Below are 23,413 nucleotides of genomic sequence, written 5' to 3' on the forward strand. Positions count from 1 at the left end.
GCTCACTGCAGTGATGCGTTAAGAGTTGGACTCCTGCACGCTCTTCTCTGCCATCCCCTCTGCCAGAGGGTCGGGAAGCCGAGGAGGACAGCTCGCGGCTGCGCCGTGCCGCGAGCGGAGGCACGGCCCCGCTGCAGGGCAACCCTCGTCCCCGCTGCCTCCTGACCGGAGCCGGGCACGGACAGACAGACGGACAGACAGGAGCAGCCACCTCCCCTCCTCACCTCGGCAAAGAAGGCCGTGGTGGTGATCCTCTGGCTGTCGAACACGCTGCTCAGCGTCGGGACGAGGTTCTTCACAATCAGGGGCAGCCTGGGCCCGGCGTGGCGTGCCATGGCGCTGCGGACAGAAGGGGCCGTGTCACCCACACCGGGACGCTCTGCGGGGACGGGCTCGGCCCGCGCAAACAACGGTGCAAAACTCGGCAGCGAGAGGAAGGGAACTCAGCGCTGGGAACAAACCAGCCCCCCAGATCTATAGCACCGGGGTCATCGGTGGCCAGGAACCGCGGGGTGCTCAGAGCAGGTTCCTGTGCCCGTAGACCCAGGGACCCACGAGCAGAGCGCGGTGAAGCGCTGGCACCGAGCCCCGCACCATGGGGTGTCAGCAGCCGGGCAGCCACCACGTGCCTCTGCTAACAGCTCCTGCGGGGCCAGCAGGACGGGCAGCCAAAGCCCAGGGCAGCTCCGAGCCCTGCGGGCAGCTCCCCTCGCCCCAGCAGCACCGCACAAGCGGGGACCATCTTCACATCCTCATGTCCGTGCCCAGGGCTGCTGGCAGGGTGACCCACGCTGCCCCCACTGAAACCCGGCCCTGCACCCATCCCTGCTCCGTCCCACCCCTGCGGGGCTGCTCACAAGGTAACTAACACGTTAACCCGTCCCGCACCGGGCAGCGAAGCATCTCTTGCCCGCGGCTCGGCCCACGCTTTGCTCGGACAGGCACAGCACAGCCTGCCACCACCACCTCCCTCCTGCCACTGGCTGGCCTGGGGACGAGCCACGGGGGGCACCCAGCTCCAAGCCCCCGTTGGGTCGGGCACCGCAGCCGCAGCGGCTGCTCCAGCAGAGCTTGGCCAGGAGGGACGGGTTTCGTTTGGGATGAGACACACAAGCGTTCAGGAGGCTCAGTAAAGCATTTCTGTGAATGCTGGAAAATCCCAAACCGGTCGTCTCCTCCTCAGCCGTCCAAGAGCTATTAACTGCGCTGGGTGGAGGGACAGCGGAGTCCCGAGCTGAACCAGGCCGCGCCGATCGGGACCGGGGCCGGGGCCGTCCCTGCGGGCGCTCCTGTGCCAGCACGGCCCCACTGCCCTCGGCACGGGGCCGCGCAGCAGCCACAGGGAGGGCAGGCAGGGGATGTCCAGCCTGCAGCCAGCTGTCTGCAGGGGCTGGGTGCTGCTGCAGCACCTGGTGAACGGCGTGGGCATTTCAGCAGCAGCAAAATAAAAAGAAAAAAAATCCACCCAAGACCGTTCAGTATCTGTCACACCTTCGTTAGAAGGGCACAGCCTCGACAAGCTCATCAAAGCAGCCGAGACCAGCAGAGGTTTTGCTGATGAGCCCGAGACGCTGCTGCACAGCCCCGGCCTCCTCCTGGCGAGCCGGGGCAATGGGCACCAGGCAGTACGGGGTGGCAGGCACGTGGCAGCAGGACTCGTGGGATGCTCAGCCCAAAGGGAGCTGAGCCATCGGCTGCATCCAGCCTGACCGTGTTCCCGGCACCGCTGCTCAGCCCTTGGCGCCCGTCCACGCTCCCACCCCCCCAGCAGCGAGTCCCGGGGCCGATCACACCAGTAACGAGCACTTTCCCCCGCTTTGACCTCCAGGCATCGGGCGAGACAGAGGCCGACAGTGAGTCACCCCCTGCCCGGGCTGCTTCCAGCGCACGGGGCCTGGGCCCGGCCACCCCACCGGCGGTCCCACCCTGACCCCCGGGAACCCCTCGGGACCCTGCAAGGGCTGCGAAGCATCGCAGCTGCCCCGGGACGCAGCACACCCGGTCCCCGCGGCCACGCCACCACCGGTGCCGGAGGAGAAGCAGCGGGAGCGGCGCGTCTCACCCGGCCAGCACGGCGATGCCGTCGTGGTGCCTCTCTGGACTCGCCATCAGGTCCCAGCCGCCGGCACTGCCCACAGCCCTGGTGACCGCCTCGCTGCCGCCCCGGGCCAGCATCACCTTCAGCGTCTCCACGGCGCAGCTGGGGAGAGAAGCACCGCGCCGTCACGCCGCGGCACGAGCCGCCCGCGGCCCAAGGGGCGAGCCCGGCACGCGGCAGCGCCGGGACAGGGGCTGGTGCAGAGGCACCCGAGGACTGAGCGAGCTTCAGCTGGAGCGAGACAAACCCATAACTCACTGCTACTTCCATTTGCACCGTGACATTTGCCATTAAAGTGATCCAAGACAATAGGCTGAAAAGTAAAGAAGTCCAGAACTACTTTAAGGAGGGTTTTTTTGCATTAATATTTTATAGGTAGGGATTATTTTGCTGCGAGCACAGAGCAACATATGGGAACCATACATTATCCTGTCAAAACAAAACAAATATAAGTAATGGATAAATCTTAGCCTTCAATATGAGCAAGAGGAATGTATTTACCACACACACGAAGAAAACATGATTTAGGAAGGGTGTCTCAACACAAAGGTCTTTCGGCTTACAACTTGGGCGCCTGCTAGTTTGGCTTCTGGAAGGAGTGGGCTGGGCTGCGGTGACGGGGGACGGGGACGTGTAGGGACAGGGCTGCAGGGCACGGGCACCCCAGGGCTCTGCGGCAGGACACCCCGGCCTTCCTTAACGCGGGACATGCGATCTCTGCTCTCCTGTGTCCGAAGTTGAGAATAATGATGGAAAATAAGCGCTCACCCACCGCATGCATGGAAAACACACCCCACCACAGCCAGACCTGGAGCGTTTGGTGGCTCTGTGCTGCATTTGTCCGCACCCTCCCTTGCAGCCAGGTCTGGGGTTCCCCGGGGACAAGTGCCTCGAGGATGCATTCGCCGAGCAGAGCATCACCAAGGGCTAAAGCCGAGCATCTGCCCATGACAACGCACCAAGAGCAGGAAAGGAGACAAGCAGGAGCACAGAGCAGGGTTGCTTTGCTCCTCGGCACAGGCACTTCCAGTGCTCAAAGCACGAGGACCTCTCCATCCGCAGCCACCCAGCACCCGCCACGAACCCCAGCAGAAGCTGCCTGGCCCCACGCTGCCCTCACAGCCCTGCACAGTGGCGCAGGCGACGCCCAAGCCTGATGTCTGCACCACAGGACCCATCCGGGAGAGCCCACGGACAGGCACTCATGGAGGAACATCCACCTGGATCCGTCAGTGATGGAAATGGAAAAGCAGGAGCACCATCGCTTACTGAGCCAGCTCGCTCAGCTCTTGTGCAAAGCCCTGCCTGGAGGAGAGTCCTCCCGCGAGCTCTGAGCATCCCTGCACCACGAAGGCTCCTGGACAACCAGGAATTAACTACTAATTAAATAAAACCTTAGGCTGGAGTATCCCCCGCCATCTGCCCACACCAACCTGCCGGTACACAGAGGAGCCCTGCTTTCAGTGCCCGGGAGCCCAGCTACACGGACCTCAGGGGCTTTCAGCCCGTGTTCAGGCAGAGCCAGCCCGACCTGCTGCCACCTGCGAGCTGGCTGCGGCGCCTCCCTGCTGCAGCTGAAACCCCAAAGCGACCTGCACGGGCCTCCAGCGAGGTCCTTCCTCGGAGCGAGGCGGCAGCCTCTGATCCCAAAGAGCCCCCCCAGCAGCCTGGAATAAAACCCTGGCTGCTGCGTTGTACAGGAGCTGGTGCAGAGGGAAGGTCTCCTGACGTACCCTGACACACTTGGAGCAGGAGACCCTGACTCCTGGCAGCTCCTCCAGCTGAGCGCCTTGCTGCTCAGCCAGCGGCTGAGGACCACCAGCCATGGACCACCACCATGGCTAGTGCCAAGGACCACCACCCCCCACAGACCACCACCCCCCCAGAGACCACCACCCCCCCCCACGATCGGAGCAGCACGGCCCTGCAGAGGCTGCACAGGCCGCGGTGACAACCTGTGTTGGTGTTCAGCAGATCCGTGCCCACACCTCCGCCCAGCCCCATGCTCTCAGTGCCCCCAGGGCAGGCAGGAACCTTCCCCGAGCACCACCAGCATCCAGCACCCCTGGCCCCAACCAGCCTCCCATCCTGCTGACAAGACCGACCCGATCTTCACAGCCTTATCCAGCAGGCTACACCAGCAGGCCCTGGTACGCCCCCAGCCCACTCCTGGGCCCTTGTCCTCGCTGTCGGCATCCCCCCACCCCAGAGCCTCGCCTCCAGCTGTGGGACGAGGACCACCACCCTCCTGCAGCAGCAGGCAGGGCACCGTGGGGACCGCTCACGTTTCTGCACAGCAGGAAACCTGCACAAGCCTCAGCGCTTCGCGTGCGCACAGGTGAAGCTGTAGCTTAGCCCAAGAAAGCCAGGGTGGGATTTTTCTTGCAGCACACGAAAACAGCAGCAAGAAAGCCTCCGGCAGAAGACAGAGCCCAGCGAGGGCTGGGGACCTTCCCACCAGCTCTGTGGCTACGGATGAGGTCCAAGAGGCGAGGGCACGGCCCCAGCCCGGCGCTGGCTCTCGGGGGCCATCACCCAGCCAAGCCCCCACTCGCCTCGAGCCTCCCCACAAGCTCCTGGCTCGGCCTCACGGCACCGGGGGCTGGGAGCCCGGGGCCAGCGAGCCACCACGGCACGAGGCGGCTCCTGCGGGACAGACGGCCCGAGCACTCGCTCGCAAGCTTTGCTTTTTCCACAGCGTCCTATAGACACTTCCTTCCTTTCCAACAAAAGCCTGTGTCTTCCAAACTCCTTTTCCTGCCAAGCTATCATATTCACCTTTACCATCTCTCTTTGGCATTTAAGTATCATGGAGACTCAGAACTCAAAACGCGGACAGGAAATTGCTTTGATATTGTAACCAGCTCCTGGGACGAGGCTGGAATTTCACATCTCGGCGTTTTTTCTGCGCGTTGGACAAAGCCTCTTCCCCCTCCATCCATCAGCAATGACTTCATGGACACGCGGCCCCAGCTACCTGCCTGCACCCACGCAGCAGCCGCGCGGCCCTGAGAGCAGCCTGCTGGCCCCTGCCCCCGGCCCCAGCCACTTCTGGAAGGGGCCCGCGGCTGCCAGCACCCTCCTGCCCCCCGGCAATACCCCTGGGGAACAGGGGGCAGCCAGGGCAGCGCTGCTCTGCAGCAGCACCTGAGACTTGAGAAACAGCACCAGGAAACCCAGCACGGGCACAGCTGTGCCAGCCCCGTCCGGGGAGCTGCAGCGAGGGCCGTTTTCCTTCCTGAGGACAGACACCGTGTGCCAGCAGCGTGGTGGCAGGGCGCTGATGGAGCAGAGCGAGCGTCACCAGGACACCCACGCTCAGACGAGTCCTGGCGATGGCAGCGGCCAGGACACCCCCACAGCACCGGCCTCCCCGCAGCACCGGCCTCCCCGCTTCACCCAGCAAGCCCTGGACCAAGCTGGCTGCCCCGCTCGGTGGTGAGATGGGGGAGGAAGAGGAGGGGAGGAGGAAGGAGGCTGCCTCCCCGCGGGCTGCAGGGACACAATGGGGGCTCTCCCTTTCCCGTGCCGGTGCTGCCTGCAACACGGGTACCCGGGAGCCGCTGACTCCCTCCCGCTTCCTTGCCAGCACATCAGCTTTTCTCACTGCAGTATCCAGGGGCTCCTGCACCCCAAAGGCTCGCTCTCGGGATCAGTGGAGTGCACGTGGACAGGAACTGAAGCCATGGCCGGGGGGCACGCGGGCTCGCCCAGCCCAAACGATGGAGGAGCAGCCACGGCAATAGTTCAGCGTGTCCTGGTCTGCGTCCCGAGTGCTGCTTGTCGTCCAGACACTTCTGGAGGAAGAGCAGCAGTTCCTGGCTCCTACGCCTCCTTCCCTGGGAGGCAACCAGTTGCTTCAAGTTTCCTTAAGTCCTGCTCGCGGCTCTGGTGCGGGGTCTGGCTGGGATCTGCCCGTGCCTCTTTTCCAGGAGTCGTTAACGGGGAAGAGCGCGATGAGAACAGACAGTTCTGGACGCGCAACCCAAAGCCACAGAGGAAGCAGGGGTGTCCGCTCCGGGTCCGGGGCTCTGCGTGAAGCCCCCCGCAGAAACGCCCCGAGGGGACAGGCCGAGTGCCACGGGTGCAGGGAGCTGCCAGCACCACGGGCACAGGAACGGCGGCAGGGCAAGCCGTGCTCCAGCCCGCTCCTCCGACACATCAGGTTCATTTAATTCTGTTCTAACATGTGGTCTAAATAAAATGCTAATCAGATAGCAGCCCTGCCATCCAGCATAACAACCTGTTTCCACTCATCACATCTCCGGGCTGGAAAAGTCCCCCTCTGAGCGAGCAGGAGCTTTCCGCGATGGAACCGGGGCCGCCACCGCGTGCCCAGCAGACGGAGGGTATTGCTCAGCACAGCCCACGCCGCCGCGCCCGGGGCGAGGAAGCGGCAGCTCTTCGCCGTTGGGACTTGACAAATGAACTGGCGAGTGATGCCAGAGCCCTTTTAACTCCCCGCCACTGTGTTTGGTGTCTCTGTGCGCTCCTCCAGGCTTTGTTTTTTTCCCCAAGGCTAATAATAGCCTGTAAGAAAACCAAGCCTGAAAACCAGGGCACAGCCTCCGCCCGCAGGGGAGCCTTCAGACACCGAGCCGACCAAGGGCCTCGCAGGCATGGCAGGCCTGGCCAGGCTGCAGCACCTCCTGCTGCTGCTGCCTCGGTCACGGGCTTCACCCCAGCATCTCCACAGATTTAATGTGCTTTAAAGCAAACGTAAGCAACACTCGTCAGCCGGACCCTTTGCAGCAGGATGAGGGCACCCAGGGCCACGACGCCAGGGCTGCCACGACACATGAGCTGTCGGAGGCAGGGCCGAATGCTAAGGGCACCGGTGCTGCCTCGGGCACCAGCCCCAGCGGCAGCCGGCACGGAGGGACACAGGGTGAGTGCCGGGAAGAGTGCCTGGCCCGGCCCCAGAGCCACTGCACGAGGCCCCCCCAGGGGAGCGGCCGTGTGCGGCGCGAGCATCGCACTCGCATCCACGCCAGCTCCACGGGCTGCAGAGACGAGCCCTGCTCCTCGCTCCGGCACAGCCCCGGCAGCCCAGAGGCACAGGAGAGCAGAGCAGCCCCGGCACTGCTCGGCATGGCAGGAGCACCACGACTGAGCCGGGCAGGGCGCAGGCAGAGGCTGGCGAGCCGACACTTCACCCTCTGCCCCAGCAGGATGGGGCTCGCGCTGCCCCCGCACCCAGGAGCCTGGCAGCCCCACGGGTGAGCCACAGAACCACCGAACATCCCCAGTTGGAAGGGACCCACGGGGCCATCCTGTCCAGCCAGCCTCCTGCCGGTGGACAGGGACACGCTGCAGCCCGGGGGGGAGAGCCCCGCAGCCCTGTGCTGGCTCTGCCTTCACGACTTCGCACCTCTCCTGGTGCCAAGGCACTGCGGGAAACGAGCAGGAACTGACAGTGCTCAGCAGCGACATGGATCAATGGCTGGCACGGGACTCGGATCTGGCAGAGGGGTGCCACGTCCGCCCCTTCCTCTGCAGGCAGGGCCAAGCCTCCCCTGCAGATGTCCTCTGGGCTCCCCCTTCCGAAGAGGACGGGTGCACGGGGCTGCGTGCATCCGCCAGCACGCGCTGCTCCAAACCAACGGGCACCCTTTGGTGTTTGCACCCGACAGTCTGGCTCCAGCAGATTACTCACAGCTGCAGTGATTCTCACCTGGGTTTGTCATTTTTACAGCACCACTTTTTTTTTTTTTTTTTCCAAACAGCCGCTGAGCACGCCCTGCCTGTCCCCGCAGCACAGAGCAGCTGCTGTCCGCGGAGAGCAGCGCAGCGCCCGCCGCTCTGAGCTCGGCGCTCAATGCGGCCACATGAAGGCGTTTGCCAAGCCTGGGGAGCTCGGCCCAGACCCCACGCACTGGGGCAGGGTGGCTGCACTGCAGAGCACAGCACCAGCGGGCAGACACCCAGCCCGCGGGCACGCTGCGTGGCTCTGTCCTGCACGGCGCAATCTGAAGCCGAAGGGACTAGCTTCTCTCTGCTACCCTGCGAGAGCTGCTTACACAGCCTCTGACGATGAAGTGTCAGCGCTGGGCACGGTCTGGGCTGGAGGAAACCAAACTGCCCAGGTTTTGCTCAAGTTGGGATCACGCAGAGACCAAGGAGAGAAGCCCAAGCCACCCGGCCTAGCAAGTGCTGACGTGAGCCCTGCACAGGAAAGGGAGTTCCGCTGCCACCGGGATCCCTGCCACCCTAGGTGCACATGCATGCTCCCAGGCTATAAAGGAAGAGCTCATTAAAGGCTGGTCCCACTAATTTTACAAAGCCTGAAACCTTGTGCTTACACCAGCGCGCAGCAGAGCGCCAGCTGGCCCTGAGCAAGGCTGGGGCAGGAGCCCCCGGAGCAGGGGGAGCCAGCAGCACCCCGAAGCACCTCGCTCACCCCAGCCAGGCGCAGGGGCCAGCAGCCAGAGGATGCTTGTTCAGAAGAGAGACAGAACGGCCTTGCAGACGCCCACCCCAGCACAGGCGCTGGCAGCTCCTCCAGCCGCCAGGCACCCGCAGCCCAGCACCAGGCAGGACCGCAGCCCCGTGTGCAGGGGAGGGCTGAGCACACGCCGTGTCTGCGGCCCTGGCCCTGCCGGGACTCCTCCTCGGCCACCGGGGGCTGAAAGCACCAAGAGAGGACAAGACATCCGCTGGGCTCAGCACGGCTGTGTCTGCATGGAGAAGGTGGCGTGGCCCTGATGCGTTTGCTCAAGCAGCCAGTAGTTTGGCACGACTAAGACGTGCTGCAGCCATCGACTTGACGAAGCCAGAAGCTTTGGTCTTGCCAGCTCCTCTCCTCACCCGAGAAGAAATTAGCCCCTTCCGACATGCCCAGCCCAGCCCCGTGGAGCCGGCCCCCCGGGGGCAGCAGCACAAACCAGCACAGCAGGGCCCTGGCGCTGCGGCTAAGGAGCGCGTCGTTAACCGCAGCCGCAGGAGCGGCTCGTTTAACGCTTCCCAATTTAGAGATTCTGTTCCGCAGGAGGAAGCAAAACAAACAGAACAGACCCAGGCCACAGCACCGAGGTCAGGCCTTCGTACCCAACACGCTGTGGCCAGCGTGCTGCCGCCCAGCCGCCGGCCCGCAGGAACGCCGCGCGCACCGCGAGGGCACCGAGCTCCACGTGGCGGGTCGCAGAGCCGCCCTCTGCCCCGTACCTGCAGGGATGGAGGCTCCGGGGGGCCGGGCTGAGGCTGCTGCTCCTCCTCTCCCTGCTCTGCAGGCTCTTCGGTAGCTGAACACCCACGGTGCAGCTGACTCGCAGCAGGAGAGTCACAAACAGCGGCGCGTAGAGTCCCAGCACTGCTGCCCCAGACTCCGGAGCAGACATGATCTCATACAGAGCACATGTGGCCTGGAGAGAGAGCGCGGGAGAGGAGGATTAGGCGGGGATCTCCCACACCACGCTGGTATCTGTTAGTAAATAACCTGGTGAGGCAGCGAGAGGGCTTTTTCTCGCTCCTGCAGCCCCGAGCCTAACGAAGCACCGACATCTAGCACCAGCGTCATCTCCCTGCACCCCAAACACGGCTCCAGCCCAGCCGCGGGTGCTGTTAGAAGCACTGCTCCCCTGGAAACCCGGGTGTCTCCAGCAGGGGAAGGCGAGACTTGAAGCCCGTACCTGGGGATGCGGAGCAGATCCAAGGGCTTGGGTTTTACGGGCAGGAAGACAACAGGCACGCTGCGTTTGCAGAGCCCTATTCCGGCCAATTTAAAAAGCCGTAATTACACGGCACAATATACAGGGGTGTTAAAAACAGAGCGGGGAGGGGAGGAATGTTTGCTTTCAGCGCAGCCGATCCTGTACCATCTGCATTTGGTTCTTCAGAGGAGGAGGAAATTTTCACAGCTGCTTTACTGCTTAGAAAGCTGCCAAGCTGGGTTTATTTTTCTGAAGGGATAAAATGCAAAGTGGTCTCCCTTGAGGATGGACACCTGAGAGGCTTTTTACGAGCCTGTGGATTAGCTCTAATAGGCATTACACAGCGATGCGTTATTTCCAGAGTCCATGCCTGGCACAACCCCCCCGAGCCAAGGAAATGAAAAAAGCATTCCAGGTGTTGGGACCGGCATCCTCAAGGGGCTGGGGACGGGACAGGGCCAGCACCAGGACACTTACGGCCAGGGGCAGCGGCGTGGCGATGCGCTCGGACCCGCTCCCCAGCAGGAAGCACTTGCTCTCCTTGTACGGGACGTCCCTGTTCACCTTCTCCAGGAGCTGCTCCAGGATCTGCGAGGTGAGGGTGGGCTCGGCGGCCAGGGACCTCCACATGGCACACGTGTGGCTGGAGAAGAGCAGAGAGGGGAGTGTTGCTTTGGTGCCCCACACCGAGGGGCAGCAAGCACCAGCACCCCCCCCCACGCCGGCACCACCTGGGGCACGTCACCCATGGCACAGACGCCCGGGCGAGGAGTGCGTCACCGCTGGACAAGGACACGAGCCACCTGGCTCCGCTCCTCCTGCGGCCAGCACCTCACTGCAGGGCAAAGCGAGCCCAGGGGGTGCGAGCCAACGAGGCAAGCCCTGGTGTGAGACCCACCGTGGGTGGCTCACAGCAGCTCCAGGCGCTGTGAGCCAGGGGAAGCACGGCCGGTGCCTCCTGCGCCTTGCCCAGCCCAAACCCTCAGGGCTCTCTTACTACCGGCACCTGGAGGGGTCCTGCTTTACCCTACGTGGTTTGCAAGCTGCCTGCCCTGGTAGGAGCGGAGCAGGGCTTACAGAACGAGGAATAGGAGAGCCTCTGCTCAGGGGGGGGTGTCCTGCTCCGTACAGCAGCACCGAGCACCCAGCCACGCTCAGCTCTCTGGGGCCAGCTCTGCTCGTTCGCGCTGCTCGCGCCTCTAAGCCCAGCAAGCCCTCGGAAAGGCAGCTCCCGCAGCAAGTGGACGTGCTGATCCTTGAGCGCACAAAGGAAATTCCAGCAGGGTCTGATTACTGGGGTAAGGAGCCAGAAGATTAGCTGCAGCTTAAGTGAAAGCTGCTCCGAAGCCCCGGCACTGAGAGCACGTGCAGGCGCCGGGCCACCGCGGCAGAGCCGGGCGGTACCTGTCGAACGGCAGCGCGCTGCCCAGGAGGCTGGACACCACCACGCTCTTGTGCTGGGAGGCCAGGATGTAAACCGTCTGCTGGGCCGCCTTCCTGATGTGCTCCTCGTCCACCTCCTGCAGCTTGCTGTGGATGATGCTCATGATGTCAGGCACCTGAGGGAGGAGGAGGCAGAGTGTCCAGCTGAGGGCCAGGAGGTGCGAGCACCCGGGGTGACCACGGGACACCCCTGCAGACGGGATGTGTTCCCCTTCCCCTCAATCGCAGCAGGGCTTCAGCACACGACCGAGGGGCAGGCAGACCACCAGACACGGCAGCCAGTCTGCGGGCTGGGGGAGGCCTCGCCACTCACAGGGCTCATGCAGAACCTCTGCGAGGCTAAGGATCCCCCGGGGGTGTCCCCCTGCCACACAGAGCCAGGTGACACTGCCAAGCACCCCAGGGCAAGGAAGACCCAACGAGGGTGTGCCCAGCCCCTGCGCTGCAGCCCTCTGGCCCGGCGCTCGTGCTAAACCCCAGCTTCGCCGCGGCTGGTTAGAGGAGCTCAGCGAGCAAGTTCCTACGAGGAACTCAAGCTGAACGCAGGGAGACACCTCGGCACTCACTGCAGGCTGTAAAACGCATGTTAAGACAAATAGGAAGTTCATGCACAGACCAGGCCTGGCAGCAAATTCCAGAGATTAAGTGCAGAGCAGCAGAGCACTCCGGCCCCAGCTGCGCGCGGGTCTGCCCCACGGACTCCGGGGCTTAGCATCAGTTCAGGTTTCAGGATCTGGGCTGGACTGGATCTGACCAAAAGGTGAGTCATGTAAGCTGGAGCAATCCCATGTCGGAGAGAGGCTAATAGGTAGTGAACAGGACTTCAGCAGAAGCTCTAGCGCAAAAGCAAGCCTGAGGAGCGGCTAGAGACCCGGTGTTTCCAATTACCGCAGGAGAAAGGGGGAGCTTAGCCCTAAAGGTAGTGGATTAGACAAAAAAGCCTTCTGTGTCCAGCACCTCTAAGCCCTGCAAGCATCCAGACTGGCTTCCCAGCCAGGAACCCTGGGCTCCCCCAGAGCTTGCAGAGGTTTCACAGGGAGCCTGAGCTCTTCTGGTAAAGTGAGCTCCTCTGAACTCCTCAACTCGAGCGAGAGCCAGAACGGAGCCGGCCTCGCCAGCAGCCACCGCCTCCGCACCGCACCGCAGCCTCCCCGGCCCGTGAGGACGCGGGAGGAGAGCGTGCGCACACGTGCCCAGGGGAAACGGCAACGGTCAGGAGCAACAGCCCCAAGGAGCTCTGGGCAAGCACTCCTCTGGCCAGAAATGCAACAGCAATAGTCGATAGCAAGTCCCTTGGGATGGGCATTAAATGCCTCCCTCCCCGCGCTGGGCACCACGCTCCTGCCCCTGAGCGCAGCACCCCGCCTGCACCAGCAGAGCCCGTCACCCGGCAGTCCGGCTGCAGGTGGGGCCACAGTTATAGGGCTGCATACGTGGTAAGGACACCAGGCAGCAAGACCCGGCGAGGGCTGCCCCTCCAGGGCTACATTCGCCCCCGAGGCCGGGCACAGCTCACCTTCTCCTGCAGGACGCTCCCGCGCTCCTTGAGGAGGGAGTTGATCATGACGGTGGCTGCTCGGGAGCAGTTCTTGTCGGGGTCTGCCAGCCCCTCGAACATGGCGAGCAGGAGGCTCATCAGCTGGTCCGGAGGGACGCGCTTCCCAACCACCTAGAGGAGGGCGAGCGGAGTTAACGACGGGTTTCTGTCGCTCTTGGAGCAGACCGGGCCCGTCGATGAGGCTGGCAGGGCCTGGGTGACGGTCGTGCTGCTGCGGGTGGTGGTGTGGCTGCTCCTTGGCACGGAGCCCTGCAGGAGGACCAGCCAGGGACAGGACAAGACCCCCTTGGAAGCAAGAGGCCGCCTGCCCCCAACAACCTGGGGCTCCCCTGGAATGGGCTGGGACAACCCAACCGCACTGGTAACCCTGCTCCAGCCACCGCCCTGAGGACAGCCCCCAGGTCTCATCCGGACCTGCGCGTGGGACAATCAGTAACAAGGTTGGTAGGAATAAGGATCACTACAGCCACAGCATCTGGGGGATGGCAGCCCTGCCAGGACAAAAAGGGATTACCAGCTCCTCTACAGCTACAAGCCCTTCTGGAGCAGTGCCTGCGGAGATCTGTGCAGAAGGGGCCACCAGAGAGCTCGCCCTCGCAGGAGCAGGGTGCGCACCCCTCCATCACCACCAGGCTCCAGATGCTGTCCCCGTTGTTCAAATCGCAGTGGTTTGAGCATGCCACATGTGGACCAGTGGCTGCCCCTCACTGCTTCACCAACACCAGCACCACGCTGGGAAGGCACCGGGAACCACCACTTGCTGCAGCTGGACACAACCAGCGGCGGGGCCTCGAGGGCTGTGCTGCAGCCAGCAGCTCCCGACGAGGAGCACGATGCGCTCAAGTCTCCATCCCGGAGCACGCTGGGGCCCCGTGCAGGTCTTATGGGGCTGAGACAGAGTCCCTCCCCATCAGCGTGTAGACAACAAGGACAGAAACCACCTCCACTAACTACACAAGGTGAATTTTCGATGGTAGCACTGGGAGTGCTGATGGCTGAAGAGCCCAGGCTGCACACCAGGCCTCTGAACAGATGCACTGAGCCACAGCGCAGCGGGGCACTGCGCCCCCGGAGCACCTGCACAGATGTCCTTGTTGGGGCCCTCGTGCCCAGAGGGGACCGGCAGCTTCCCCACAGGGCGAGGTGCCCTCAGCATCCCCTGGGCTGCCCAGGGGACCCGTGCAGCAGGGCAGGAGAAGAGTGAAGTGGTTTGGTTCCTGGGGCGAGGCCAGGGCTCCCCAGCAGCCCTCACCCGACGTGGCTGTTCGGAACCGGCCCGGCCCGAAGCCTGCTGCAGCTCCAGCACCCTGCAGAGACCGGGGCCGTGCTGGCTTTGCCCTGCCTTACCATGGCAATGTTGTGGCAGGTATGGAAGAGGACGGTGAAGTCGGGCTCCTCCAGGCCTTTCTTCAGAGCCTTCAGCCCCTCCACCATCTCATCCGTGTGATCCCGGGCAAACCCTGCATTCAGAGGCAGTGTTCAGTTCGCAGCCTTCCTCAGGCTTTACACCCAAAAGGGACCTCCAAATGCTGCAGAGCGCTGGGTTTTGCTTGCAGCTGGCCCAGTTTCCAGGGAGGAGCTGAGGAACTGAGGCTGCTGCCAAGGACCAGAGGTGCCTGCCCTGCAGGGACCCACTGCTCTCAACGAGAGGACCAAGCCAAAGTCCCCTCCAGCACCGCACGGGCTCTGCTTTCCCTCCGTGTCTGCGCTCGCAGCACCACAAGGGGAGGACTGACCTCTCCCGGCGAGAGGAGGAAGATCAGGCTGAGGGAGGCTCAGGAGCCTGCTCCAGCTGTGCTCCAGCATTTGCAAGTGCTTTTGACACCCAGACAAACATGAGTCCTTCACCCATGCTCCCCCCAGCCCCGCTGCTGGCCCCCCTGCAGCAATCAGCACTCGCAGGTCCCCCCCTCAGCGGACGGGATCCGCGCCCCCTGCCCGCGTGCCCACCTTCGTAGCACAGCTGGATGTACAGCAGGCAGTAGACGCAGTCGACCGCGTGCTGGCGAACGCTGGCCAGGGAGTCGGAGCAGCGTGGGGAGAAGAGCGCGATCAGCACGCCGAGGTTGTAGAAGGGGACGACGGTCTGCGGGGAGACAACCGCGGCCATGCTGGCGGGGGGGGAGCGCGGGGCTGCCGCCAGCGGGTGCAGCAAGCACGCCCTCGCTGCAGCAAAGCCCAGCGCCCACCCCAGGAGGGACACACGCCTGATCCCAGCGAGGCTGAAGGCAGCGGGAAGGCGGATGTTCGAGCACTGCGTCCACTTACGCTGACGTTCAGTTTGCCCAGGTAGAAGTCCAGCAGGGCAGCGCTGACCTCGACTGCGCGCTGGCGCTCCTGCTCCTTGTTAGACTTGATCCAGGGTCCTAAGTGCTATGGGGAAAAGCATCAGAAAGGAGAGCAGGAGCTCTGCATTGCACAGCCAAGATGTATTTCAGCGCAGCCACCCGTGGCACGCAGTCGTGCTGTGTTCCCAGCACCTAGAGGACGGGGGCTGGTAGACCCGTGTCACACGGAGAAGCGAGGACTGCAAGCTGCACCTACCGCAAACATGTCCTGCAGCCCGTGGGGGGTCAGGTTCCTCTGCAGGAGGCTCTTCAGCAGGTCTTTGAGGGCACTGAGGGTGTCACCGTACAGTATCTAGGGAGGAAAGGCTGATTACAGGCTATGTGAGCCCCGCACCCCATCCCAGAGAGCCAGGCTGGGCACGTGAGGAGGGATCTGGGCATCTGGCACTGGGTGCCAAGATGCAGCCACCTCTGGGTTGGGAGGAAAAGGCAGCAGGGACTGATGCTCAATTTGACAAATCCACCTTAACTGGAAGCACTGGGGCACGTAGGAAGGGTTAGCACCACGTGGCTGCAATCAGCACCATGTGCCAGCACCTAGCCAGAGCGGAGCCCACCAGCACAGATGCTTCAGAGCACGCTTTCCAGAAGGGAATTTGGTCCTTCTCCCACCTGGGGATAAATTCCAGCAAGCCCAGGCTGAATGAGCCCTTTGAAGATGCTTATAGTTTCCTTCCGGGACTTATTTTGGGACAAACTCCAAAAAAATAAAAACTACAAAGCTTCACGGGGTGGACGGGAAAGGAGGAAAGGATTATTAACGTCAACATTTAAGCCAGGTGCCTGCAAACACGAGCAGGGGACAGCCAGAGCCCAGCTCCTGCTCCGCAGCTCACCTTGGAGGAGCCGCAGTAGCAGCAGGCGATCCTGCAGAGCAGGGGCTGCTCTGCAGCCACCCGGCAGCTGCAACAACTTCATTAGCAGCATGTTATTTTCATTCATTAAGCACTCAACCACAACTGAGAAGCAGCTGCAGCCTTTCAAAAGCTGGTTATGTAAAGGCCCCTTCTACCCCGCAGGGTTTCCAGGATCATTTGATTTTTTTCCTCGAGGGACTTCATGCTCTTATTAGCAGCATTTGGACTTGCTGATAAGCACATATTTTCTCACTTGCTATCAGTGCGCAGAAGGGCCAGGCCTTTTCAGGAGATAACTGAGCAGAGGAAATGGTGCAGCTCGCTTCCCCCGAGGTGCCCAGCTGAATTGAAAGCAGCCTTTCCCACGGCCGCGCTGCAGCCGGGGAGGTGCTCAGGCAGCCAGAGGGGGGGGCACAGGGCCATGAAGGTGGCTGGGGGCAGCGCTCGGAGCGAACAAAGCCACGTCACCCTGCTGTGCCACACCAGCTCCGTGCCCGGGCTCAGGCAGGAGGGCAGCTCCCTGTGCCCAGCCCGCACCTCCTTGTGCGGGGCATCGCCACCGATCCCGTCCCTCTCCTGCCCGGGGTCCGGCGGCAGGGCGAGGACGCTGGCGAGGCAGGTGTCGATCAGCTCCGTGCGGTCGGGGTCGCTGAGGTGGGGCTCCAGCACGCTGCTCCGCCGGTTAAGGAAGGGGCACTGAGCATTACAGTGGGCCTGTACCCGGGTAAGGCAGCAACGGGGATTTTAACGTGAATTCCTGCTGACCTGATGCCGTGCTCGGTGGCACCAGCTTCGGTCAGAGGCAGGCAGGGCGCTCTCTGTATCTGTGTCAGGGCTGTGACGCGTTCAAGTATTTTTAACCGCGGCGCAGAAGTCAGCTTTGCGCAACTGAGTGCGCGGTGCCCTTGGCTCTGCAGCACAGTTCCTGCATAGCCCAGCAGAACCCAGCCCAAGGGCGGCGAGCTGGCGGCCGTGCGAGCCCGGCTGCTGAGCGTGACCGCGCCGGGTGCCTGCGCACAGCTCTGCCAGCGGGCCCATGGGGCAAACGGGAGCGCGGGGCGAGGCTCTGTGGGGGAGCACGGCCCCGGTTTCCCCCAGAGGAAGGATACACCAGGTAAGTGCAGGTGACCATCGCCCGCTGGCGAACCGGCGTCCGCATGGCATCCAGCGGTTCTGCTTTGATGAACTCCTGGAACAGACCAAGGGGACGGTCACATCCGCCCCCTGCCTGCCCTGGACACGGGCCAAACTCCACAGCGAGCGCTGGCCCCGCGCCCAGCCTGCCCAGACCCACGCGGGCAGGGTTTGCTCTCACCACCATCTGGGCCACGAGCTCAGCTTTGCGGGAGAAGACGAAGTCCCCGCACTTCCCACCGTTGTAGATGGCTTGGCTGATCATGCAGATGCTCCGGATGAGGCACAGCTTCAAGGTCAGGTCCTGAGCACAGAAGGCAGAGTGAGAAGCCAAGGCCAGGCTCCCTGCGCAGCCCCAGCTCATCAGCCCACCCAGCACTGGTGCCCCCCCAAGAAAATCAGTGCCCAGGCTGGGCACAAGGGCCTGATCTGTGCTGCTACCAGCACATGGGCTCAGCCCCCCGGCTCCTTATCCCCATCACAGGCTCTGAGTGACCAGGGGAGCAGATGGGCACCTGTCCCTGCCAGCCACCCCCCAGTCACGGGCTCACCGGGAGCCTGCGCCCAGGCAGCGTGGGGAAGGGGACGGTGCCCCAGGGCCTACCCCTCCCTGGTGCAGCAGCACCCCGAGCACACAAACCCCGAAGGCAACTCTGGGAGGTGAAGCCCTGCACCTCACAGCCCTCCTCCTACGCTGCTCTTTGTCCCGAAGGAAGCGGTGCCCATCCTGGACCACGCGGGCTCCGGGTCCCCCCAGGAAGCCTGGCGGGCCGTGACCCGTGGAGCAGGGGACCGCCGGTCACGCTGCCTGCCCACCAGCGCCGCCAGCTCCCGCCTGGCCCGGGCTGTCTGCGGGATTAACGGCCTCCGGAGAGCACCGGGGCCAGGGGGCGGGCAGCCTGCCTTCGGAGCCAGGAAATGGGATAATGGCTATTAAGGCCTTTTTATGCTCCTGGACGTGCACAAGCTGAGGCAGGGCCCCTCGCCCCAATTAAAGGCGCTCCCCTCGTTCCAGCCCTCTGCGCCCCGCGCCCAGCTGAGCCCAGCAGGCGGGGGCCGAGCCGCAGCGTCCCCGGTGCGCGGGGGCAGAGAGACAGCAGAGGCTGTTAGTGCCAGCAGGAGCCCAGAAGGAAAACGCATTAGTGGAGCCCGGAGAAGGAGTCTCTGGCCTGACGGCTTAACTTCAACATGACAAATGCCATTTTTGTTGTTCAGCCTTTAAAATATATAAATGCACGTATAAAAATACAGCGCCCCGCTCCCCCCAGGACAGCGATCTGCGTTTTAATATCTGATTGATTGATTGATTGAATGATTGTTCCGGGGGGAAGCAGGAAAATGAGTTCAGGGAATTTTCACTGAGCTGCGGGCTGCAGCTGGGTCTCTGGAGTCCCCAAGCGTCCCCGGCGCAGCATGTGCAGTGGGAGGCGGGGGCTGCCCTCGCCATGGGGCAGGGGGCCGCGCACCGCTCCGCACAGCACCAGGAGTGCCCTGGGCACGGCCCCGCTGCCCACGGCTGCGAGCACAGAACCCGGCCCCAAAGGAGCCCCCATGGTGCAGGCAGAAATCCTGCGTGAGCGTGTCCCTGCGAGCCAGAGTGCTCAGGGAAGGGCCGGGGCAGGACGGGTGCAGGGTGCAGGCTCGGGTTCTGCGGTGAGTGCACGAGCTTGGCCGCAGGCAGCTGCAGGGAGGCCGGTGCAGCCTTTGGGCAGCTCAGCTTTTCACCCCTGCAGTGACACATTTTCACCTACTCCTCCTGTCCTGCCAGAAAGGCATTTTCGCTTTCCCTCTGCTGTGCGTTTTGGCACTTCCAGGCAATGGCTCCAGCAGCAGGGACCTGCCCATGGAGCCCGGGGTGAGGAGCAGCAGCTCCCGAGGCTGTCCCAGGTCCCCAGGGGCAGGGGACCACTGCTGCGAGCGCAGCGTGGGGCTGCTTTTGAGGGGAGCCCAGAGCAAGAGGCAGGCAGAGACAGCAGGAAAGAGCAGAGAGGAGTTCAGATTTAATGCCTCACACTGTACCTTGGTTTCTACCTTTATTCCCAGAACCTGAAAAACAAGACATGGGCAATGCCCGAGTGAGCAGACGCTGCGGTAAAGGACCTTCTCCCAGGCTGGCCGCAGGTCCCTGCGGGACCGTTAGGGCAGAGCACCCAGAGCAGCCTGCCTGCCCCAGCCCTCTCCAGGGAGGACGGGGCATCCTGACGGCTTACCTTGGTGTTAAAGTACTGGAAGATGTTCTTCAGGATGTCTGCTTCGATCCGGGACAGCACCAGCTCCTTGGGTGCGTGAACGGCAACAAATCCATAGCACAGGATCAGGGTGCTCTTTATTTTCTCCACTTCATTGTCACTGCGGTCCTGTTACAGCAGATGAGCGAGTTAACTGCTGGGGAGCCCAGGGCTGGCTTCTGGGGGCTCTGCCCATCAGCTGAAGGTACCCCTGGAAGCCAGGCCCCCCCCTTCAGTGGTTTCAGTCTTCTGCTCCCCATCCTGGTGGTGGCTGTGCCTACCAGAGCCCTGCTGGAGCATCAGGTGTGCATGTGAGCTGTGCTCACAGCACGTCTCTGCCCGAGGCACGAGTCCCCATTTGCCATCCAGCATTAATCACTGTAGCCCTGCAGGGAAGGTACTCGCACCCCATACTGGCCAGGTTATTTTGGTAACCTGCTGTTAAGCTGCCGTGCTAGGAAACCGCACTCACTGCCCCATTAACCATCACAGCCGAAAGGCTTCACGCGCCCTGTCCCCACGGAGCCGTTCACAGCAGCCTCCCTCTGCACCAGGAGCAGGGCTCTGGCTGCCAGGCTCTGGCCATCTTTCTGTGGAGGGCCAAGGTCTCCTCCATGCCCACGCGGTGCTAATCCCACCCCTCAAACACCCAGGCTTAGAGTCTGGGAATTAAAACAGTTGCTGGGCCAGAAAGTCCGAGGAAAGGCTTGTGCTGCCCACGCTCGGGGCATCGATGCTCCCATCCCCGGGGGAACGCACGGCTGCAGGAGCCCCATGGGACCGCTGCCCACCGCCGACCTGTCGGCAGCCCCACACCGCACCAGGGTGCCCTGATGGATACAGAAGCCACGCTGCAGCTCACCCGAGCCCACCCAGCGAGCCAGCAGCTTCCCTGGGACCCGAGCCTGCAGGAACACCGGGCTGAGAGCTCGGAGCCAGAGCCAAGCAGCCCCCAGTGCCAAGAGCCCTCTCTGGAGGGGCAGAGGGCAATCCAGCCCCGTGCCGAACGCACCGAGGCAGGAAATTAACTCCTTTCCAGAGCACAGCTCCAGCACGTGCTGTATCGGAAGAAGCCTGCACGTCCCTTTTGCTGCAGGCTGTCACGGGGGGGCACTTTGGCTCCCTTACCTTGAAGATACTGAACAGTCCCACAGATTTCTTGAAGACATCAGACCTAACAAAATCCTCCAGCTTGGCCAGGGTTTCCTCCAGGTGATTTATTGCACATATCCCAAAGCAGGAAGCGAGTCCCTGGAGGAAGCGGAGAAAACACATTAGCAGAAAGCTATTAATTCACCAGCCCCAACTGACACTTGAAAAGAGCCCGTTTATTGGTTTAATTCCAAACATCTGAGCCGTGCCCAGCTGAGCGCAGCCCTGGCAGCCAGCGCTCCCCTCTCCCGGGGCAGGGACGCATCTCCAGGGGACGCGGGGCCGGTAATGCTGGGTGACCCAGCTGGGATGCGGCTCGAGGAGCTTCTGCTGCCGGGGCCTGGGCCGCGGGGGCAGGAGATGCGGCACGCTCCAGCGGGCAGATGCGACCGCTCCGCGGGAGGCAGGAGCCCGGTCAAGCGCTGGCCGGAGCTGAGAGCAGGGCTCAGCAGGTCCTGCCTCTCTGCCACGGCCTCCAGGAGGTCTGGCAAGCTGGGCCGCAACTCCATAAACAGTTTATTCAAGAGCAGCCCTTGACAGAGCTGTGTAAACTGGAGCGAAGCCAGGCACCATTAGCTCGTGTTTGCGCTGCACTTGGAGGCAGCTGCGTGGCAGGGCCGTGCTCAGCGGTGGGAGCTCGAGCAGGGCAGCGCCACGCGGCGGTCCCGGCCGAGAGCAGGACCCCAGCCGGGGGAGCACACGGAGCCAGAGGGAGCGTGGGCCCAGCCAGCACCACTGTGCTGCAGCACCGGGGCAGCCACAGAGCGGTGCCCAGAGCCTTCAGGCAGCAAAGGAGGGGCTGAGCTGAGGTAAGGAAACGCTGCAGGTCACGCGCAGGCAGGTGACCGAGCTGGAGTCTGCCCAGGAAAGGCAGAGCAGCATCACCAGCAGTGACAGCAGCACGCCTGTGGTGCGCATAGGTGCAAGGAGGGACAGGGATGTCACCGGAGTGCCCCTGGGCAGCCAAGAGCTGCTGCAGCCTTCGCCACCTGAAGCGGCTCTGGAAGGGGCAGGAGCCCTGCTGCAGCCCCCGGTGACACCGGCTCTTTGGGCTGAAGCCTCGCTGGGCTGGAGCCCGGAGGAGCATAATGAGCTGGGTCCCTCCCCTACAGGGTGATGGGGCAGCGCCTGAGAAACAAGGAGCAAGAGCTCCACCCGAGGGGCCCCGCTGGGTTTGCACACCCAGACGCAAGATGGGACCGTTCCGATTCAGCTAATTTAACAGCCGCTGTCAGAGAAGGGCGCCCGGCCCATCTGGCCCCACGCGAGCCAGGCCAGGCAGCCAGGCCAGCACCGCCTCCTGGCTTTTCCTGTGGCGCAGGTTTAACTCCCTGAACCCGCAGGGCCAAGCAAGCCCCATCCCAAGGAGGCAGCAGGAGCCAAAAAACCCTTTTGGCAGCAGGCAGCTGCAGGCTGCCTCCCCCCGTTTCTCTGCCCCTTTCCGCAGGAGCTGCGGCCGTGCCCTGGAGCCACCCCCAGGAGGTGCGAGCCCAGGCCAGGCAGGGACCAGAGAGCTCAGCATGCCCGGGCTGCGCTCCTGGCACAACTCCTCTCACCTCCCTTTCTGCCTCCTCGTGGTATCTGGCTGTTTCCAGGAGCTCCTGGAGCTGCTTTTGTACCAGGTCTTTGCTTGTGCATGCCCCAAGCGTTGTCCCGATGCATTTGTAGAGGAAGTTCTGGGGGAGCAAGAGGTGTTACAGACCACGAAGCCCCTGGAGGCAGACTGAGCTCGGTCACACGAGGGTTGCTCCTTGTGGCACCCTGCAGCCTCGTGCCCTAGGTGCAGGGCAGAGCTCGGCCATAAGGAGCTGGGACAGCGGGTGACACCAGGGTGCACCGGGACAGACGTCCCCTCGCAAAGCAGTGCCCAGCCCAAGGAAGAACCTCCCCACCGCTGCTGACCCCAGCCTGACATCAGCTGGGCAACAGAACGAGCCCTCAACAGCAGGGGGCACAGAACTGGAGACAAACTGAGGACAAGTTTTGTTTCCAAGCCTGCCCAGCTGCCTCACTGACCTCCCCTTAGTTCCTCTTCCCTCCCAGCACCCCTTTCCCAGCACCGAGGTGCCAGCAGAACGATGCTTTGGGGAGCATCGTGTGCCGGACCAGCCCTGCCCATGGCAGCACGCCGCAGCACCCCAGTGAGGACGGTCGCCACCAGCAGCACCGCCGGCCCCTCAAGGCCCTGCACTGTCACCTTCTCCAGCGGGAAGCCGTTGTAGCTGTTGAGCTGCCTGCACATCTCCGTGACGAAGTGGCAAATCCAAGTGTTGTCCGAAACAGCCGCCAGCGTCTCCTGCAGGAACTGGAGGCGAACGCACCGTCAGCCGTAGGCACCGGCACCGTCCCGCTTCTGGTCAGCCCAGAGGGGCGAGAGCAGGGCAGCGACACGGCGAGTCTGCGCTGGACGTGCCCCCACCGCAGAGACGTGCCCTTCTCCTCCCAGCCACATCTCCTCCAAGAACTGCACCCAGGTCATGCTGCCACCTTCCAAGGAGCGGGACGAGCCCTGCCCGGGTTTAATTGCTTCTCCATGCCCTATTTTTGAGGCTCTCCAATTAAGAGGGGAGACACACCTGGGACTGGTGTTCTCTGACCCACCAGCAAGCCTGAAAGCTCATTTTTAACTTCCCCTGAAGAACTGCAAGGCACACTCCGCTAACCTGCATCTCTGCTACTGAAGGGACAGGACCCGACAGCAGGTGACAACCCCACCACTGCGGTCCAGGTGAGTGAGGGCAAACACCCGCCTGTCCCACCGCAGCCCCGGCTCCGGCTGCTGCTGTGCCGTGCACGCAGCCTGGGCAGGCTGCAGGGGGCACGGGGCTGGCTCCAAGTCACCCTCCCAGCTCCCCATTGCCTCCGGCAGCGCAGAAACCCTTACCAGGAGCAGCTTCTCTTCCCACTCCTTCTGGCACAGGCACTTCTCTGTGTTCTCTAGGAGAA

At 63.2% G+C, this 23,413-nt stretch overlaps 1 protein-coding gene across 1 annotated transcript in view; it reads right to left on the minus strand.

Moving 5' to 3' along the window:
• MROH1 (maestro heat like repeat family member 1) overlaps positions 1–23,413 on the minus strand; it is a 45,561-nt gene that overhangs the window by 8,447 nt on the left and 13,701 nt on the right. The window contains exons 15-33 of the mRNA XM_050708794.1: positions 23,352–23,404; positions 22,665–22,772; positions 22,024–22,143; positions 20,444–20,566; positions 19,298–19,444; positions 19,107–19,133; positions 17,269–17,391; positions 17,063–17,142; positions 16,491–16,623; positions 15,293–15,388; positions 15,017–15,121; positions 14,699–14,834; positions 14,096–14,208; positions 12,707–12,859; positions 11,152–11,306; positions 10,225–10,390; positions 9,263–9,459; positions 2,063–2,200; positions 225–339 (exon numbers count right to left, since the gene is read on the minus strand). Of these exons, the coding sequence (XP_050564751.1) occupies positions 225–339; positions 2,063–2,200; positions 9,263–9,459; positions 10,225–10,390; positions 11,152–11,306; positions 12,707–12,859; positions 14,096–14,208; positions 14,699–14,834; positions 15,017–15,121; positions 15,293–15,388; positions 16,491–16,623; positions 17,063–17,142; positions 17,269–17,391; positions 19,107–19,133; positions 19,298–19,444; positions 20,444–20,566; positions 22,024–22,143; positions 22,665–22,772; positions 23,352–23,404 (2,288 nt within the window). The remainder of the gene's footprint in view (positions 1–224; positions 340–2,062; positions 2,201–9,262; positions 9,460–10,224; positions 10,391–11,151; positions 11,307–12,706; positions 12,860–14,095; positions 14,209–14,698; positions 14,835–15,016; positions 15,122–15,292; positions 15,389–16,490; positions 16,624–17,062; positions 17,143–17,268; positions 17,392–19,106; positions 19,134–19,297; positions 19,445–20,443; positions 20,567–22,023; positions 22,144–22,664; positions 22,773–23,351; positions 23,405–23,413) is intronic.

The sequence above is a fragment of the Cygnus atratus genome, chromosome 2 (assembly GCF_013377495.2).
Source record: "Cygnus atratus isolate AKBS03 ecotype Queensland, Australia chromosome 2, CAtr_DNAZoo_HiC_assembly, whole genome shotgun sequence".
NCBI classification, from domain to species: domain Eukaryota; kingdom Metazoa; phylum Chordata; class Aves; order Anseriformes; family Anatidae; genus Cygnus; species Cygnus atratus.